Raw genomic sequence first — 21,888 nt, forward strand, 5'->3', positions numbered from 1 at the left:
AACCTTTTTTCTCACCTTTTTCTGTGTTTTATTGGCTAATTTTGCAGAATGATAACCTCTTCACGTGTGCACCGAAGCCTTGTGTGTCTATGTACACAATTTACGGCCCTGGTAATAACTCGCCTCTGTCCATACAGCCTATTAATCTTGCGCTGGAAGTTGCTTTCCCAATTATTGATTCAATCTCAGATTCTCTTTGTGAATCCCCATCTTGATTAAAATAGGTAATGAAGTGTTCATTTCTCCCTTTTCCACTTACTTACCTCCTCTCATTTGCTCTGTTAACAGAGAGCACGCTGTCAAAGAATCGAGATCATGGAGGCATGGAGACTCTACCTCTAAATGGGAACTTCAACAACAGCTATTCCCTGCGGAGCGTGGGCGGTGTCGGTGGTCCTGGGGGCAGCTGCGACTTCCTCGGAGGTGGTGACAGCCCCCCTCCGTTACTCAACCCGCGAGGTTCGGAAACTCTCGGCGGCATACGGCGGAACCTCTCGGACGCAGCGGCGTTCGAGAAGATGATCATATCTGAATTAGTGCACAACAATCTGCGAGGGGGAGGGGCCGGGGGCGGAGACAGAACGTGTGGCAGCCTGGCCAGAGGACACGGCCACATGGGCATGGGCCGGATCGGGGGCGTGGCCGAGCCATCGATAGGCATAGAGGACGACGGAGATTTCCGTTCGATGGAAGCGCGCCAACGCATGCCGCAGGACGTGGAGCTGCTCTACAAAGCTCTCGAGGAGCCCCTGCTGCTGCAGCGAGCGCAGTCCGTGCTCTACCAGAGCGACCTCGAGGAGTCCGAAAGCTACACAGCTGACCTGACCGAGAGTTTGGGCCACAGCGGTCAAAGCGCGGCCGGCCAGGGCCACAACGGAGCCTCCGGTTCGCCTGCGCGGGACTCGCTCTACACCAGCATCACTAACCTGCGAGATTTGCCCTACCCCGACAGCAGCCCGGAGCCACTAGAGGTGGTTCCGCGCTCGGCCCAGCCCCCAGAGGAGCTCTACTACAGCTCTGGCCGGCCCGCCATAGGCTCCCGCGGAGCCCCAATGCAGACCTTCTACCAGGCTCCGCCCAGGAGACCTAGCACTGAAGCCCACCCCGCAGCCCCCGAGCCCACCCACAGCGAGGGAGATGGACAAATGCAGTTGGTCACCAGCCTGTGACCACGAGGAAGAGGAGGAAGCGCACCACAGGGTTTGACGCCAAGTGCCGACGATGATGGATTCCTCTCCTGTCTCTGATGCCCTCCCTATGTCTGGTTGCTTTTTTACACTTGCGTTTGTTTTGAAGCGAGATGTAAAGGAAAGCCTACACAGGGAGAGCGAGAGAGGTTCGTCTCCATGGCAGCCAGTGTAACCGCTCGAACTCTCTCATCAGCATCGTTTTCTCTTTTGTATGCTGACATATAAAAACAGCAAGTCCGACTATTTGCCTTCTCTCAATGGACCTTCGTCTCTCTATTCCGAGATTACTCTCAACTGTGCCGTGCCCAGGCCTGTATGTCTGTGTTTATTTAACACAAAAAAATGTTGCTTTTGTAATTCCCAACCTTCTCTTTCTTTTGTCTCTATCCATCATTATTTGATGAGAGCTGTTACGTGAGAAGATGGCTGAACGCCATTATACTGCAACGTGACAAAAAATCTCTCGGAAAGCTCTTCAGTGTTGCCAAAAATAACCGTTTTTGAGCCAGAACACAAACTGGAATCTACACACAACACACACTGTCTCACAGAAGTGCTTGTTACTGAACATCAAGAGTATGAACACATGCTCTCGGAGAAAAGACAACAAGGACTTTTGTTCAGAAACAGGTAGCGGGAAGCTGCCGCAGTGGAGTTGCCTTTATTTCTTGCTCTGAACTCACTCTTCTGTATAGAACAACCACAGAGACGGGGAAGCGAGGGGGGTTAAGACACAACCGCTCGACCACGGGACCTCTAAGAGCAATGAACGAAACTTTGTCTGTGTTTTGTTCTGACTTATCTTAGAACCACGGATGAGGGCGGATGAAAGACTGGCCCTGATTCACCGCCGGATGTTTAGGTGGACTACATGCTGTTTCACCTACTGTGGCTCAAGGATTTTTTTGCAAGCGCTCCAGCCGTTCTTCGAGTCTGTACATACAAACCACACGAAAGTAAAAGCGAGTCTTATACTCATCTCCTGTACATAGACGAACAAAAGCAACAAAAAAAGTATGGAGTACTCCGAAAGAAGAAACCTTTCTTGTACCGCAACAGCAATTGAAACGAGTCGACAAATAAAGCTGTTTTGAAGTTTGCGACCTGAACGACAATGCGATCTCTCTCCTTCTTTCTCGCGCTCTCTCCGGCCCTCATTCGCTCCTGCCCCAGAGCGCCGCAGTGCCAGAAAATTTAATTGTCTGCCAAGAGACGGTGAGAGAGAGCCGGAAAGACGGAAAGAGGAGGATTTTACATACAAACGAGATCAATTCTGGCACAATTTTTATGTAAGATAACCCATTATATGTCGGTAACGTTTGACCTTCAACATTCCCAGACAGGAAGTGCTTAAGGTGAACGCCAGGGGAATACACTGTGCCTCAGGGGTGCACCGGTGCATTGTGGGTTGCCTGACAGCAGCCGTGATGTAGCGCTGGTTATGTTTAATCTGGAAGATGTAACGGATATCAGACGACTGGATGAATTTAGACGAAGAAAAAACAAAAGCATCGGGGACATATTCCCAAACATTTCAGTCGCCAACCCTAGATTGTATTTGACTGTTTTTACATACCAATATCAACTGTTGTTTCTGAAACCGGTGTGACGGTTGATTTGCAATTTGTATGTCTACGTCTGAACGTCTGAATGTGAAGGTTCGGATGCCTGTGAATCAAGAGTACGTGTGCGTGTGTATCTCAGAGGCTATTTTTACTGGTTTAGATGAACACGTATTAGCTGAACAGGGAAGCAAAGTAAATCTATATCTATATAAGAGCTCGGTAGAAGCTTCCAGACTTTGTTAAAGATATTTTAAGCGTTGTTATTTTGAAACGTAAAAAGTCAGAGTTGGCATTCAGCGAGCGACGCGAACGTCTGACCAATGAGACGCGGCCTCTGCGGGTTATGCAAATGAGCTCCGTAGCCTATTGAACAAAAGAGAGGTATTTATGAGCGCTCCACCCTTCCGAAGATCCGTTTCATGTTTGATGTTTTATTTATTAATATTTATTTGTCTGTTTGATTGTTTATGCACATATTCATTTATTCAAGTGTGGTTTTCTTTCTACGGAGCATGTGTGAGGATGATGAGAGATGGGGAGCAGGGGGGAATATACATGTTTAATGTGAGTTAGCGATAGAGGCGAGGCGTCGGTGTGAAGCTAGGCTCCAGCGGGCTCGTTCTGAGTTCGGAGGACACGGACGGGCTGCTACACTCACTGTCAGAGGTGGATAACATCGTGCATCCCGAATCAACCGCCTGTCATTCCAAACACCACCTGTTCTCTCTCCAGTCTCCACACTGCGAGAAGTCATTCTTTTTGACCTGCGTTCCAGTAAAAATATCAAAACCTTCTTGAAACAAGATAAATATACTTGAGAAGCAAAACCGCTCGGTTTTAAGACCTCTCCCACGGCTCTCTGGTGTACTTGATACTGATTGGTCGATCTTAGCATTGTGCGGTCAAATATTTTCGCATAATGACAGTTGCCGTAATAACTATAATTGATAATATATATAATTCATAAGGAAATCATTTCAACTATATTCATGTTTTATGTCTAGTTATGTATTTATTTATGTACGTTCCTTTTTTACAAAAGAAATCCTTTCAGGGTGATGCAAGATCGTTTGACAAATCCTGATCATCCTGTCAGGCTTTATTATTTACAATGATAACCACATTATTTCTCACTTTGTTTTCAGAGATTTTGGTTCATTACACCATTAACAAATGCTTTTATATTTATGTTAAGCGCAAATCTACATTTACGTATTTACATTTATATGACTTGCGGTGCATTCAGGGTATCCATTTTATCAGTACAGATTGTGTGTATCAAAACCCCCATGACCTTTGCACTCCACACTGAGCTATGGGAACAAATCTAGTAAAATTCGGGGTGGTTTATGCTTTGCCAATAAAAAACATTCAAGTTTACAGCAAGATCTTATTCAGTATTCTTGTGATTGTCATTTTTGCTTCTCAATGTATCTTCTATAATTTTCATAACAAGAATGGTGAAAAACGTTTCTTGAAGTGTATATCGCTCTTCTGTAAGTCTTCTAAAGGGACGTATGTGCAATCCGTTGCATTGTGACTATATTAATTGACATATTTTGTGCATTTCTTCCGGCCAGCGGGTGGTCAGTACACCCTGTCTTACATTTAGTCACCGGCGTGTTCGCCAGCTCTGTTTTATTTCTTGCTCTTCTTGCAAAAACGTTTCATGTTGATGAGTAAGACCAGCTTTGACTGGTCAGCAGGTTTGACCGTTTGAATGTATTGTCATAACACACAATGTAAAACTGTCTTTCTAAGGTTAAGGTGCTCTCTAAACTCCTGAGTCATGGCCCTCTGCCCACCTGGCCCAACGCGCTGCTGTTTTACCCCGTTACCCTGCTGCATTGGTTGCCGGGGGAAACGTCTGTTTACCTCCCTCCCTCCCTCCCTGGAGAAGCCCGACGTGCGTCACATTTCGTGTCGCTTTCTCCCCTCGCTGGGTTTGTTTCCCATCATCCTTTCTCGCCTCCGTCGTTCCCCCACTTCCTCACCGATCTGTTTTTGCACGGCTTCCCGGCTAAGCATTAATGTGGGAAGATTTGTTATGTTAGTCAAGGCTTTGTTTACACGGGACTGAAGGGATAATGTAGTGCAGTGCTGAATATGGTGATAATGACAGTGATTATGCGCTGTAGTAAACCGCTAGACTAAAGCCCGCTCCGAGGGACTGCTACCACATCCAAAATCCCCATACAACCCCTGATTATCATAATAATACTAAGAGCTATAATCTAGCCGAGTCAACCCACCGTGTGCTCGCGCGCCGGGTCTCTCCTTTTGTCTTTACTCCCCTCTCGCTCTTTGAGAGCACTCGGATCCGATATGAAAGAAGTCGCCCTGTTCTGCTCTGCATATCGGCCTCATTTTCTACACTTTGAAATGGAGAGCTGGAGAGGTAGAGCACGGGTAGACACCGGAGGAGGGTTTCTTTCAGGATTATTTTTGGACAAAGACCCCATGAAATCACTTGACTTAAACTTGTCTTTCCCATGTTGGCGCGTTTTCTGTTGAACATGTTGACGTATCCAAGAGCCTTTATTGTTTATATTTTAGCCATGAAGTATGATTTATTTTATATTTCTCATTTGTGACAGGTGGCATTTGCCATTTACGCTTTTATCCAAAGCGACTTGCACTGCATTCAAGCTATGCTTTTTTGTCCGTATTTGTGTTCCTGGGAAACCAGTTGAGCTACAGGAAAACTAATTTCTTCATTGTATTGGTCCAAATTTTGGACACGCCTTTGAGTGCAAGATGATGTCATCAGTACCTTAGCTCAGTGGTTCTCAAACTGGGGGCCCCCAAGATGGTTCCAGGGGGCCACAGATTTTGTGGCATTTTAGAAATATAAATATTTATGATACATTTTGTGCAATCAAACATCAGAAAAACAACACCACCAACCAAAAGAATTTATGTTTTAGCATCGTTTAATTGAATATTTTCTTGGTTTAATTATAATTTTAAGTTTAAGATTATAAGTCTTTATTTGGGGGGCCGCAAAGCAATGCACTTTACACAAAGGGGGCCTTACAACAAAAAAGTTTGAGAACCACTGCCTTAGGTGCATTTTCTTGACTTTTAAATGCAGCTAATGCTAGTATACTAGCATACACATAGCCTCAAAGTCTACAGACATGAACTAAAAGGCCCAAAAGTCCAATGTTGATCTCATGGTGTCTTTAATAATGAAACACACAAGGGGCAGATCCATCTGTAGAACAATGTGAATAACAGGTGTTCCCATTCTGCTGAAATCTGTTGAGTTCCGCGGGTACAGATTCCACACAGGCCTGTGGACAGAGGAACTGTGAAAGTCCTCTATCCGCACAGGTGCCATCACAGCGGCCTGCGCTCCTGTGCTCTGACAGTCTGTCAGCCCGCCGTCAGTGCTGTCCTCAGCTGGGGCCTGGCACCAGAAAACCAGTGTCATGACCTCCTATCACGAGCTATCCCCCTCTGTGGCACACGAGAGTCGCTTTTAGAGCCACATTTTGATTTGATGTTCAGCTAGTAGGATAGAAATAATAAAGAGAGAAAGAGATGACCAAGTCATTCACTGCTGTCAAAACGACATGAAGCATCAGCCCTGTGCAGTGCACCCCACCACACCACCTCAGCTGTACCGTGTCTGACAGCAAAGAGACCCCCTGGGGTTATACGACAGTCACTGAGCGATCAACACCTTCCATTTTACACCACCTCAGCCACACAAGAAGCAAAGGAGAAACTTTGTCTAAACAAGACTCACTTGCCTCTTTTCCACTGAGGACATCACATGTTTTGTAACAGTCTGAGGTCATTTACATGCATATAAGTAAAGTTCATAGCAATTAAAGCAATTAGGCACAAGAACTATGTGGTCACACCTGTAGTAAAATGAATCTAACACAGTTTTGAGTGTTTTTTTTTTTTGCTTCTATCAATTATGTCAACCGCAATATAAAAAAAAAACTTGGAAATTTGTTAAATGTATTAATAAAAGTTCTTCCACCAAGTATTATGACAGCATCATAAAGAACATGTTGCATTAAACGAAGTTTGAGAACAGGTGTGTTTAATGGCACAAATGACATCACACAAGGCTCATCTAATCAGAAAGTGTTTTATAAAAAAACGGCCACCTTAAATGATCTTACTATAGACCATTTTGCTATATGTAAACAACATTGGTCCAGAAGCACTTCCTGTTTTAGTTTTGTAGCACTAAAGAAAACCGACAGAATATTTAAGGCTGAATTTAAAGGTCCAGTGTATGAATTTTAGCACTGTCTAGTGGTGAGGTCGCGAATTGCAACCAACGGCTCACTCCACCCCTTCACTTCAAAACACTACGGTAGCTGACAAAGGACTAAGATGTCTTCACCTTTTGGCTTCTTGAGAAAACATATTCACGAAACGCACTCTGTAGAGCAGTTTGTCCATTAAGGGCTACTGTAGAAACAACATGGAGAATTCCATGTAAGGGGACCCGCGGTGTATGTAGATAGAAATAGCTCATTCTAAGGTAATAAAAACACAACACTTCATTATGTAAGGTCTTTATACACCTCTGAAGACCTAGTTATGTGTATTAGATTTCTGTCTATAGATCCTTTAAAAAAATGACACACTGGACCTTCCATTGTTATACAGTATATGTGAAATAAAGGCTAAAAACCAAAACAGGAAGTGCTTCTGGACCAGTGTTGTTTACATCTTGTAAAATGGTCTATAGACAGTTTTATTGTTGCATTGGTCCAGAACTGCCAATCCTTTAATAGTACCACTCAGATTGGTCACCATCTTTGTTCTCCGTGGATAAGGGGTAACTGTCACAAACAGGGTTGAAGCAGGCAAGAAACTTGGCTTGACATATAAACACTATTAAAGTAGTATTATTTTGTTATCGGTCTCTTGTTGTGCGTCTATGCTAGAATCAGCACCTGTACCATAGTTTTACAGTAAGCATATGTTAGACCGTGACACCTCCCTTGTGGGGAGGTTTGTGCTGTTACCTTCCCGCGTTGACCGGCCGCCTGTCAGTCTTATACAGTCTTATAACGGCTCGGTCGAGCAGGGTTAGACCAGAACATAGATATCTGGCTCCCAAAACAGTGTTCCTACATTAATCCTAAATCAAAGACATGCACAGGGCCTTGACTGGGGGGGTTGTACTCTGTACAGAACTTTCAAGAGGATATAAAGATGGAAAGGGGAGGGAACTTTTGCAAGTTTAAGTTGTCCAATTTGAAGAAACCTGGGGGTTGCTTTAGAGCATTTTTTTTGGCATGCCTTTCAATGTTTGCAGATTTATGTTTGACCCACAGAGACAGGATTGGGTTGGGCGAGCTCTCAGAAGGTGAAAAGGGTGTAAACCGGTCTTCTAAAACAATCACCCGTGAATGTATTAGACCTTCTTAGTTGATGTGATATGGACTATCATATATGATCGGTCAGTATTAGACATTGTATAAGATAAGATAGAGGTGCATTGATGGAGAACACATAAAGTAGTCATCAAAGGCCAGTGTAATGACCTGGTTAGGTGTCAATGAAGCTACACGTGTTATTTGATCTGTTCTGATCGTTTCATTTGATTTTAACCTCTGGATTTAATTCTGATGCTTAGGTCCCATGTAACAGGTGGATTACTTGTTTTTATTAAAGGATGACGTGTGTTTTATTTCTCACAATCATTGCTTTGACAGCTGTCTGGGCCAAAGGGGGTGGTTTTATGTAAGCGTTTGCGTAATTGCAGGTCAGTGCGACTCTGTATCAGCACATATTAATAAAAAATTACTAAAACTGAGCATCGGGCATTTCGTGTTAATTTTTGTGACGAGTCAACTCGCTTGTTAAGGGGGCAGAATTTGCCAAGGGGTCTTAATGGTACAACTGTTTTAAGTCGTTTTTCATTATTATTAACTGCAGGATGTTCATTTTCATGGGTTTAAATGAAAGATGTGTGTTATGAGAGAGAATTAAACATTTGCATCTAAACCACTTCTTTTCCTGGTTAAAAACGAACTTGGCAGTGTAGAAAATACCCCCCTTTACCCCAATATAGTGCAGTGTTTGAGGGGACATCCTTTTTAGTGGTATCCGAATTCATAGCATACTCATTCAATCCCATGATGCATCGCACTAACGACAATCGATGTGTGCTCACGGCTAGCTGCTAGCCATCCATCGTGAGCCTCGCGCTAAATATTTTCACCACACTGAGTGTCTGAATTCACTCATTTCTTTTTAACCACTTTATGAAGTGGACTTTATAAGTGAAGTAGTGTAGGAAATAAGGCTATAGGGGGCGATTTCGGACACAGCCCTTAATTTTTAAAGTTCTATGAATATGCAACAACTGAATGTAACATTTTTGACAAGCCAAACATGTCACTGAATAAATGTCTAATTGATTTAAGCCACGAAATAATCTCTTTTCATAAAAAAACGTTTCGATTGTGTCCGGCATGTTTTATAATTACCCAAAAATCAAAAGTATAGTTCAGACCTTACATGCATTATCACGTCAATCAAAAACTTCGTCTGGCTGTCGGTTGGAACATTAGAAATAAAAACATCGACATAACACAATTCTGGACATCATCAATCACTTCCCTGAATATTTGCACTGAATGTAATAAATAAATAATATTTACCTCATCATCCACCTGTTATCTAAAAACTTAAATATCACAACATTATCTGTCAAAAAATGCATGATACAAAGAAATAATAAACAGAGGTCCAGGGAGTTCAGACAATTATCAAAGTTAAATAAAATGATGTTTAGTTTTCCAATAAAATATCCCACCGGCCTACATTATTACTACTCTCCATTACCTTTGTCTCCTTTTTGTCACCTTAACTTACAATCTTATTAAATGCACTTTTACTGTTCATTCTGTATCTAAATACTTTCAATCACCGTTTTAAAGTGGCAAACAAATATATATCTAGATGATTTGTTGAAATAAGCCTCAGCAGGTCATCCTATTTCACAGAAAAGCTACATTTAACCTCCTTTGTGTAGTCAAAGATGAGCCAACCGCTCTCTATTCACTTTTACATGCTCTTGAACTGTGCGGATGAGGCATCTGAATTTGTTTTATGCAGCTCTCTTTTCTGCCTTAAAAATGGTGGGAAAGAAGGCTGGTGTAAGGAAAAGTGCATTAGTATGCATCTGGCGCCCACTCAGGGTACATTATCAGTTGGCCAACGCACCCACTCACCTTGGACCGGCACCAAATAGGCCCGTGTTGACGCAGACGGGCTCGTTCGACAGCAAGATCCCACATTTTTGAGGGACTAAAGGTGCACGAGAGTTTCGATGTGTGTTGATGGTGAAGGAAAATAAGAAAATGAAAATGTTCCTCTTCACTCCTCTTCAGCGTATTGTGTTAAACAGCAGAAAATGAAGAGGCTGGAGGTGAGGAAAGCTCAGTAAATTAATGAAACTAATGGCTTTCACTTTGCCTCCGCTGTCTTTTGTCTGCGAGGCTCGGTTTGCAGATGAAAAGCAGTACACAGGAACATCCATTTAAAAAGGCTTATGAAAGATCACCCTTAGTGATTAGTGTGTGTGTGTGTTTTCAGAGTTTTCTTGTGTATTTCAGAGTTTGAGAGTGTATTTTTCAGTGTGTATTTTGGATTTTGTCATTATATTTTCATGGTCCTCCCCGAGGCTGTTCGCTGCTGAGTCTGGTCATATCATCTTGGTTGCGCAGTAAGAGGCCTAAGAGCTTTTTAATTCATTATCATACTTTGTCCCGCTGCACGATTGTGTTACATGCCTTCTTACAGATTTACTGAGAGTTTGGGAACAAAAACAAGCGCCAACTTCATGGCACACATTGAAATGACTGATCTTTCCCAAATCAGAGACTAGTTTTATTGAGGATTTCACTTGTGGGGCGTTTCCTTTCAGACACCTGCATCCAAAATACAGGGCGGTGTCAATGCAAATAGATTAAATTGGCTCAATCTTTCTCAGCCTTTCATTTAATACAGACCAGAGTAATGTTTTACTGTGATGATGATATAAAACAACATACTTTAAAGTGACAGTTCACTCAAAAATGAAAATTCTGAAAATTCTTAGAAGATTTTTTGAAGAATGTTGTTAACCGGCTTATTCACTTGCATTGATTTTGTGTGCTTACAATGGAAGTGAATGGCTGCCAGCGCTGTTCGGTTACCAACTTTCTTCAAAATTACTTCTGCGTTCTGCAGAAAAAAAGAAAGTCATACAGGTTTGAAATGACAAGAGGGTGAGTAAATGATGACAGAATTTACATATTTAGGTGAACTATCCTTTATATGTAATTTTATGTGATTGTAACACTAACAAATGTTGGGTTGTTTTCCACCCATGGTTGGGTAAAATATGGACAAAACCAGTCTTTGGGTTATAAATTAACATTTGCTGGGCAATGGGTTCAATCAACCCAATACAGGTTTATAACCCAACATTTGGTTTTGTCCATATTTTACCCAACCAACCCAGCATTTTTTCAAATGAACACTATTTATAGAGTATTATAAACATTTTGTCATGGTTCTGCCCCATCTTGTCTTGCTTTTCTTGATCTAGTGGCAGAAGCATGACAGAACCTCTTGTTTCATGTGGAGAGGCGTTTTGGCCCTTTTGGCTTGCCATACTCTCTCCGGTCTCGTCTCTGTTCCCGCCCTCTCGTCTCCTCATTATTGCTTGTTATTGGTTTCATGCCCTACACCTGTCCCCTCTTGATTTGATCCCTTATTTAATGCCCCTTTGTTCTCTGTCCTGGGCTGGTTCATTGTGCGTGTATGTGTCACTTGTATGGTGAGTGCCTGTTCCGTGTCAGTCTAGTCTAGTCATTTGTAGTTCATGTTTATGTTAATCATAGTCTTGTTAGGTGTAATTAGTCTTAGTCCTGTCCTGTTGTAGATTCCCCTGTTTTGTTACATTACCCCCACGTGGGTCTTTGTTTTTGAAATTACGCATAGCTGCAGCAACAGTTTTTTTTTTCAAATCATACTTTCATTCACAACTTTTTGACTTTAAGCACAGATGATTTGAGACTAAACATTACATCACTGTTTTCTACATCACATTGTATTGTGCATCTGAGAAAGCAGAGGCAATCATCAAATTGACTCTTAAATGTTCTCTCTCTCTCAAGTAGGTTAGCGTTGGGAATTCTTGTTCATTTTAGCAAATCCGTTGTTACGAGTAGTTCGTTTCAGTAAACTGAAACATTCACAGATGATGAATCACTCAATAGTGTTCCCAGAAGCCCCTGCATGACATTTTACTATAGTTATACAAAGATAATGCTACTTGAAATAGCTTTACGATATTTTTCTTCTTTTTGTTGTAACTTGTACTTTCACTACTTTAGACTGTATGCAGTTCATAGCTTGTCAAGCTTATGGCCTTCGAAAAGCATAGAATTACACAAGAGAACATCACTGCGCTCCAAAAGGACATTGAAGTTCTGTGTTCGGTGTAATGAGTACTGAGACACGGATGTCTCGCAATCACAGAGGGAACAATGAAATCCGGATTGCATCTGAGACTTTTACAGGAGAATGTCAGGACGTCTAAACGTGGGTATTCTGTTAAACATTATCCAAAGCACGCTTGTAAATACACCCGAATAGTTGAAGCTTTTAAAATACATTTTGTGTAACATCTGACTTGATCCAGACTGGAGTGTTATTGCGTGACCTGAACTGAGCAAAATGATCATGTTTGTGTCTGACCAAAACATACAGGAAATATGTCTGAACACTACAAAATCGATTCACATTACAGTTCAACATTTTTGTAAATCACCAAGACGAATTTGTTTTAAATAAAACGCCTCAGTTCATTGAAATAACAGATACAAGTAGTGAATGGGACAAACTCTTTCATCTCCAGTTTGAGAAACAGAGCCATCACCGGTCCTCAGCTGCAGCCTCAATGACAATTCGACAGAATTCCAAAGATGCAAATACAAATTGGGAAAAAACAAACAATAGTTTATTAAGAATTTTCGGTAGTGTATATTATAAGAACCCTAAAAGTCAGTTTTTGTGAATGCACATAATGTCTTCACTATAATTTCCAGGACATTTCTAGTATTACTGCACAGCAAAATCGCCAGTGTTAACACACATCAAATTAACACTCACAGTGTATATATAAACCCTTTTTAACACTGGCGATTTTGCTGTGTGCCCAGGAAAACACTATCTAACAGTTTAACCAGCCATCTATTGTAAATCACACAACATGAACATGCTGTTTATTGACTTATTTAAAAAATGATCCCTTTTCTGAAAACAATTAGGCAAATTAGTCAAATCCAGATTTAAGTAATTTAAGATTTGCTATTTTAAATTGAAATAGTTCATTTATATGTTAACGCATGAAATACATGTTTTACATCAGCAGAGAAATAACTGCACTGCTATTGAAAGAATTTTTGAATGTTTCAAATTGTTATTTTGCACAAAACATGAAAATTGAAAAAAAAAATGAAAAGAAAAAAACATCTGTTAAAGCCAACATGTAGGACTGTATTCAAATTATAACATAAACACATGATAACCTGCCACCTTAATATAAAATTACTCATTGACAAACACGGATCAATATTGCTCTACCATCATCATCTGTTAAAAAATATTTTATTATACAAAATATTATAAAAATATTTTAATTTGAAAGATTAGAAATCAATTAACAAAACAAGCTTTTATCTAATTGAATAGCAGAAATACAGTCCAAGTGAGCCGCACTTGTACTTTAACAGAGCTGTTGTACATTGTGTGCGTGCGTGCGTGTGTATGTGTGTGCGCAAGTCTGATGTAAACTGTCCTGTTCATGATGCTCCCACTGGGATATGATTCTCCAGATCTGACCAGACATTCACGCCACACTACACTGCTCTTATTGTAACACACACACATGTTGCTACTCCTGTCTTTACTAACACTCAGACAAAAATCATTTGCCTTTTAAAATTTTCATTATTTAGTGTGTTTACAGTATGAAGTAAACATTTACATTGAGGCCATTTTCTCCTCAAATGTGTGTGCGTGAGTAGGAGAGCACACACAAACAACACCTTGCCTTTTTTTGTAAGCTTCCGTTTCACATCATTGTTTATATAATTTAATCGTAATAACAACAGAGTACCTTTGACAGTAATAAACATGAGTAATTGTTACATATAAAACATCTATGAATATGTGTTCCTGTTATTACTAATATTACCCATTCCTGACAAATCTGCTAGTATTTTTATAATTGCAATAAGTACTACAGTAACTATTACTGTTATTGATACAAACCTTAACATTTTAAGTTGTTATTTACACAATGATTCAGTGTCTGCAGACACAGATAGCAGACTTCCTTTCTCAGCACAAATGTTGCCGTCTCTTTGATATGAACAGCCCTGACACAGTCAGACAGACAGTGTGTCCGTTTCTTTCTCCACGGCAGTGGCCGTCAGCAGACTGAAAGGCTTGTGATTGAGCATCTGCCCCACACTGCCCCCATGTGTCCACATCCGACACTGCAACACAGAGCTCACATAGAACACACTCAGGTGCAAACACTCCTGTGGTTTTGATGTTAAAACAGTGTTGAAGTCTCGAGACTCGGACTCGGTCTTGAACTCGGTCTCGAGACCCTATTTTAATGGTCTTGGTCTTGTCATGGACTTGTGTGCATTTTGACTCGGTCTCGACTCGTACTCGAACATGTTCGGAATTGGACTTATGCCCGAGTCCACTCGAGTCCCATCAAAAATATTAAACACATGGAAAAGACATCCCTTTATGGGCCAAAAATGAAAGTTGTTTCTATAGCTTTTCATGGCGTCTCCTGATTGTCTAATATTGATGTCCAGTCTGTACAAAGTAAAAACTGGTTGAAATTTTGAGTTTACACATGGAAATAAATTAAGTGAGACTCTTTGAAATAAACTGAGCTGAATGATTTGAGCGCAGTAAGATAGCAAGCAACCATTGAATCAAGGTTAAAAATTGATGATTTGTCAATGTTCATTGCATTGAATCAGTATCACTTTTGTACCTGCAAAAATCACCATTAGTGTGATCTTTTTTAGCTTTAGTTGAGCTCTTGGCTCTTCTATTTTAATGTTAAATAAGGTTTCCTTCAGCCACAACTGTGTGTTAAAATAAATTAGTTGTGGCAAAGAGATGACTACTTCTGAATGGTAATGCATGCATTTTGAAATTGTTTAGATCACTGTTAATAATTGGGTTTGTTTTATTAATGTGTCAGCTCTGAGGATCTGTAGTTTGATATACTGTGATTTTTTAGGAACTAACATATTCACAATCTGTTAAACCACTTTAACACACAACGACATCAAGAATCTGCATATGAAACTCAACAATGGTGACAATCAACAAAAGAAAGCTTCATGCTGCAATGCATGCTGGGTGATCTGTTTATCTGAATTATTTTGACGATTGTCATCATTGTTGAGGGTTGTATGATGAGGGTTGATGTCAGTGAAATTTGTTTGTTTATTTTCTCTCAATCTCTTGTCCTAGGACTCGGACTTGACTCGGACTCGACCCTCTCTGGACTCGGTCTTGACTCGAACTCGAGCTACTCTGGACTCGGACTTGACTCGGACTCGAATGAGCTGGTCTCGACTACAACACTCTGTTAAAATGCTTCCTTTTATCACAGCTTAATATGCAGAGACAACTACAAGTATAGACCTTTCCCAGGCTCATCCTCCTGAGTAAAATACTGTGGCTCTGTGGTGCTATCCAAAAAATTTGGTGTGTTTGAGCAACCTGACCAATCCAACACAGCAACGTTGACTCAACCAATGGCGTCTGTTTCGAGGCATGACCTTGAACACTCTCCAGGCACTAAATGCCAGTAAAAATGGACTTTGGCGATTAAGTAAAACTGGCAGTTGGCTTGTGTTGTGAACAACTGGGTCCCACTGTTCAAATTAAATCCCCAATTCCACTGAAATAACCTGTAAGAGGAACTTTATTGAGTGCCTGAGTAGAAATCCTACAAAATTACTTTATAATATGTGGTCATTAATGTCTTTTAAATGATATGTTGTCTATAATGGTATTCTGTATGTAACCAAGGTAATTTGTTGTGAAATTATTTCTCTTTTGTGCAAGTTTTTTTTTGGTGGGGGGGAAAACAAACCCCCAGCAGTCCTGGACCTCTAAGGGGAAGCTCTCGCCCAGTGCATTTGAGACAGTTGATATACATTTCGGAACAAAAACACATCTTTTGTTAAGAATGAAAAATAGGTCCTAGGTGGAATAATATGACAGGAAGAGTGAACTTCAATGTAAAAACGATAACCTGAATCTAACGGTTCTTGATAGGGTTCGCTGTATAAAAAAAACATAAAAATGGTCATTGTCCGGCAGCTAGGGCACCAGTAAAGTTTTTCGGGTAAATTTGCAGTCTTTTTCTGTAATTTGATGTTTTTTAACAGTATTTCAAAAATACACTGTAAAAAATCCTGTTTTTTTCCACAGCTGGGGTGCATGTAAAATACTGTAAAAGAATAATTTTGTCACATAAAATGTTTCTTGTAAATTTGCAGTCTTTTTTACCGTATTTCAAAAATACATGAAACGTCAGTAAAAAATAAAATTACCGTTTTTTATCAGGATTCTACAATTTAGTTCAATAAATAACTGTGATTATGGCAATAAATTGTCTGGTTTGCAGCTTCAATAGTCGGGGGCACTGAGCTTGCATTAACGGAGCCAGTGGGGCTATAACAGCCTTAGCCAACGGGTTGGCGCGTATGGTTGCGTTGATTTTGGTAATGTGTTGTAATGGTATGCCATACGGGACCGGGGGCACTGAGCACGCATTAGCGGTTTGGGTAGTTGTGGCCTAATGGTTAGAGAGTCGGACTCGTGACCAGAAGGTTGCCGGTTTGATTCTCAGGGCCGGCGGGTAACGACTTTGGTGCCTTTGAGCTGCAGTGCCCACTGCTTCTGCCAGATGACCTTGTAACAATGCCACACACACCCAGGTCTGATCAACCTATGGTGGGCCTCCCTTGGCTGAGGGTGTCTTGTGATAAAGGGCCGAAACACCCAATGAGCCTGAGGTGCACAGCTGACGATGTGTCGCATTGATAGGAACCAAAGCAAAAGGCATTTTTCACTCAGGATAATGTGATGAAATTGGGACACACAACTCATGAGATGTCTCTCTGATAATAGCAAGGAAAGGTAAGTATGATATATATCTTTGAGAAATCCTGTAAATTGTTACGTGGAGTAACCAGGCAGGAAGAGGACCCACATGCAGCATAAGATTTAATTAAACAAAAAAACAAAGTACAACGTAATAAAAGAATAAAGCAACAAGAAACAAAAGCAATCCATGAAAACACCAGATAACAGGGACACTGAAACTACGACTGAACCATGACAAATGAAGCACTGGGGATCAGAGGTGGACGAAGTACACAACTTCCTTACTTGAGTGAAAGTACAGATACTACTGGTCAAATATTACTCCACTACAAGTAAAAGTTGTAAAGACAGATTCTTACTTTAGTAAAAGTACAGAAGTACGTGCTTTTAAAAGTACTCAAGTATTAAAAGTAAATTTCCTTTATGTCAGTTGTGCATTGTTTTATTGTCGTATACCTTATGCCTCTGAAGCACCCTACTGAATACACTGAGTAGCTCACAGTATCAGTTGTATTAAAGGAGTAGTTCACTTCAAAATTTTCCCCCATTGACTTTCCATAGTCGTTTTTATTCCAACTATGGAAAGTTAATGGGGGCAAATTTTGCAGTGAGCAACTCCTTTAAGAGCTTCATATGTTTAGCACATATATGTTCCGTTTAGATATAATTCTGTATGATCATTTAGCCTAATTATCCTCATTAGCCCCCTAGGCCTATATGTATTTATGAGCAGTGTTCTTTTATTTTGTATATTCCCTTTACCAGTTTTAGCAGCAATTTACCAGTAAGTAGTAAGGTTGTTGTAAATAGTTAAGTGTAGAAGCCATGTGTTTGTTGGATTTATTACCATTTGTATTACCATAATTTAACTACAAACATAAACTATAGCTAGTATAATGAAACTATGGTATTTTTAGTTGCTGTGGTTTTACTAAAGAATTCGAATGAGATTTTTTAATTAAATTCCTCTTTGTAGTGTGTTTGTGGTTTTATTCCAATAGGATTTACCATCCCACCAATAGAATCCATCACACACAAGTAGACAACATGTATCCATAGTACAATTCCCATTACAACCATTAAATCCATTACATTTTCTGTTGTATTTTGGGCAGGGTTCTATTGTTTTTATTTCAACAGGAATACTTCAACTATAGTAACTTCAGTAAAAACATCATTCATTTTCCAAATCGCTTTAAATGATACAGCAGCAGATCAGAAGTTAACACGCACGTGTAGCTCAAGGTGTATGTGATGCTTATTTACCGTTTAGCCGTTATGCCGATCATTTTCATGACAATGTTTCTACGATCTTTGACTGATCGTAACCCACAGATGATTACACCACACTTTATCATGTGCCTTTTTCGTCTTTTATTGTTCTATTTGCCTTTTTAGAGCGCTATCAACGGTATATCAGCGCCTACGTTTACATTAGTTTAGCGGGGAAGATCCCAGAGTTGCCAGATTTGCATTAAAAAAATCTGCCAAATGGCCATTCAAAACTTGCCGGAAAACCGCGAGCTTAGAAAAGCTGAAATACTTGGCAACAGTAAAAGGTCCTGGCAGATCGCAAGCCAGATAAATTGCTCACACAGAAACCCCGCTGCATAGAAACCATTTTCTACTTTTGGATCTTTTTATAAATGTAGTGGAGTAAAAAGTACGATATTTGTCTTTCAAATGTAGTGAAGTTAAAGTACAAGTACTCAGAAAAAATAATACTCAAGTAAAGTACAGATATTCAAAAAGTGTACTTAAGTACAGTACTCAGGTAAATTTACTTCGTTACTGTCCATCTCTGCTGGGGATATACAGTATATACACAAAACAAGCGGGCAAACAATAATTAATACTGAACTAATAATCAAAGAAACTACAAAGAACTTTACAAAATGACATGGGGAAACAGAAACTCAGGAAAACAAACTAAAAGTTGATTCAGACTGAATCGTGACATAAATAGTGGAACCAGTCGCTACATAGTGGCCATAACAGAAAACACCGTCTTAAAACTGAGTTGAGAGAATGGTGTCAGCTGTGAAGTCTGGAATTACTTTGATCAAACTCATCAACAGAAAAACATACAGCTGATAGGACTCAAATGCTAGAGAAATGTCATTTCTATATGTTACAATGAGTGCAGAGGCAGGGCTGTGGATGTAGGGGCGCTGCAGATATTTGCGGTTAAAATCATCTAAAATAATTACGTTTTGGCCAAATAATTGCGATCAGCTGTAACTGTGACAGCCCTTGTTGCTAATAAGTCGCTCAAAGTCAAGGCATATACGTCAATTTCTAATGACAATATCTTGTTCAAACTTTAACTTCAGTCTGAATATACTAGGTTAATCTAGAATGCCTGCTTTTCTTTCAAAGCGCTTTATGTCACATATTTCTGGAATATTCTTCACGCACTGCTGAACAAATTAAAATATGAGGAATAAAATCCCAGCGGCGTGTTTTATGACTGCTGTGGTTTCACAGAGAGACTATAGCTCATCATCAACCGTCACAAATGTTCAGTTTTCAGTTTCCTGTCTGAAACACTTACGAACAGTGATTTTTCTCAAGCCTCCTACCATTGGCAGGTGTGGGAGTTAAAAGATAATTTTGGACTGTGAACGCTGTTCTATCACAATGTGAAATATCTTGGCACAAATTGCTCAACATATAAATATTTATATTGGGACTAAGTTTCAAGGACGATTGGAATATTTTAAGTACAATGTTTTTGATTTGGATTGCAGTTTTTATGTGACATGCAACCATACTGTGCGTAGTAAAAGGCAAGATGTTCAGAAAGTTTATGCATGGCTCAGTGTTTGAAACAATATTTGTGACACTGGCATCTCTCCATGTTCATGACAGGCTGTTGGTGGTCCAGCACATGAGTCAAGCTGTAGATTATACTGAGAAAGACTGATGGAAGACAGAAACGCAAAACTGAGATATATTAGGCTAAGTGCTTTTTCACAATATGTGGGCTTGTTATATAAACCTTTCAGTGCTATTAGTCACTCAATTAGGAGGACAGAGATAGTTTATTTATATGATGTTATGATGTTCCTGGTTGGCATTTATATAGAATTAAAGTATTAAAAAAGTGGGAGAAATATTTCAAGCGCATCAATACAAACTGGAAAAAAAAATATATAAACAGATATACTGTAATATTGGGCTGTGGCCTTCCATAACGTTCTCTGTATGATCAAACTGATGTCAACTGTGGTCATGGACTTTCAATGCCATAATAGAGCGTGTTTCTGTGTTTTACAAGGGACATTAGAATCACAGCGCGCTGTTTCTAGTATAGTGCTCATGTGTCTGTCTCAAAGACAAGGTTTGTGTGCTCGCACCTTTTTCAACTCCGTTACTATTGCAGCGTCTCTCATCACGCTATGCTTTGCACCATTTATTTTAGGAATAATATATAGCAAATCATTTTCGAGTGTGACAAAGAAATCTTTGGGACGTAATGACTAATAACTGAGGGGATGCTGAAGCTAAATTCTGATTCACAGGCTCCCTGTGATGCTCACTGCTCCCTACACGCTCAGCAGGGGACATAGAAGTTTACTGGACGTTGCAGGACATGTGTTGTTCAATTTAGAAAGCACTTGAATCACATACGTTTGGGATTTAGAGTTGAGATAACCGGATACATCCATTTCATATAAACTACATTTTTTACACAGTGAATGATTTTTCGGGTGGTTGCTAGGGTGTTGCTAAGGAGTAACCAAGGTGCTTGGAGAGTGTTCTAGGTGGTTGCTATGGGGTTGCTGAGTTTTCTGAATGGTTAAAAGGTTTTAAGAGGACAGAAGGGCAGAAGTGCACCTTGTCTGTACTTGTTCAGACCACAAATACTGCAAAGAAAACAAGTTCATATTCACTTTCAAGCGATACAACAGTCATATTTGAACATGTATTTAGGAATACTTCAAATATTATATTTTTGATTTGTGATAACCTGGATTTTTATCACAGTTTTCATGTGTCTTGTCATGCTGTGAGTCTTTCACATTGCTGTTGGATGACTTTGTCACTTCTGAGGTTTGGTTTTGTTGAAATTCAACAGACACTGGACTGGAATGGCCACAAAACATCTAGAAATGATGATTAAATGAACATTCATGAATGCGCTCTTCATTTCTCTTAACAAACGTTGCCTGAAGAACTGATTGGATATAATTGGTAGTTATTTTCACAATATAATATAATTTAGGATTCTACAATAATGCATGTTAAAGTCTAAAGGCTGTGGTGTTTTCTTCTGAATTGTGATGGATATCCGAGTGTAACAACTTCTGGAATTTGAGAAAAATGTAAGGCGGGGTTTGATTTCATCCTTTGGGAATTGATTGGATAATTGGATGTTGGACAGTCCATAGAGTTCCACCCCCAGGATGAGACAACATATATCATGCAGAAAAGATGTTGTTTGAAGAGGAGGGGGAATGTTTTTGATGAAAGATTTTAAGGGCACATTAATTTAAACCGAATAACGATCTGCACGCATAAATGATTTTGAATAAACACTGCAATATTCCCTAAACAATAGGAATTGTCCGTTTTAATTTCATGGTGACTTGAATATAGGTTACCTGCTATGCAACCCTTAGCCATCTGATGTGCTTACACTCGAGCACAACTGAACTGTCTGGTCAGCACTTCTGAGCTGAATGAAAATCTTAGAGCCAACTTATATTCACTGCCTTTATTTTAGCCCAGCTTCATGCATTACTGGGTTGCTGCAATAGTTGATACTTACAGAATGACTTGGGTCATGAAGGGTTGAGAGAGAGTAAATGAGTGAGTGAGATTGACAGAATGTGCAGTTAACATGAGAGCCACTAGAGGGCCACAGGGGACCATCAGTGCAGCAAAGGTGAGTGTGAGGGACAGTGTGAAGAAAGTAAAGAACAATTTATGAAACT

General features: G+C 40.1%; 1 protein-coding gene across 3 annotated transcripts in view; it reads left to right on the forward strand.

Moving 5' to 3' along the window:
• The window catches only part of adgrl1a (adhesion G protein-coupled receptor L1a), a 179,254-nt gene extending 162,639 nt beyond the window's left edge, over positions 1-16,615 (forward strand). For all 3 annotated transcript variants that reach the window (XM_057347039.1, XM_057347041.1, XM_057347040.1), the window contains one exon: positions 289-16,615. In XM_057347039.1, coding sequence (XP_057203022.1) covers positions 289-1,169 — 881 coding nt within the window. In that variant the 3' untranslated portion in view covers positions 1,170-16,615. The remainder of the gene's footprint in view (positions 1-288) is intronic.
• Positions 16,616-21,888: the final 5,273 nt, after the last annotated feature.

Source organism: Triplophysa rosa, linkage group LG11 (assembly GCF_024868665.1).
Source record: "Triplophysa rosa linkage group LG11, Trosa_1v2, whole genome shotgun sequence".
Lineage (NCBI taxonomy): Eukaryota > Metazoa > Chordata > Actinopteri > Cypriniformes > Nemacheilidae > Triplophysa > Triplophysa rosa.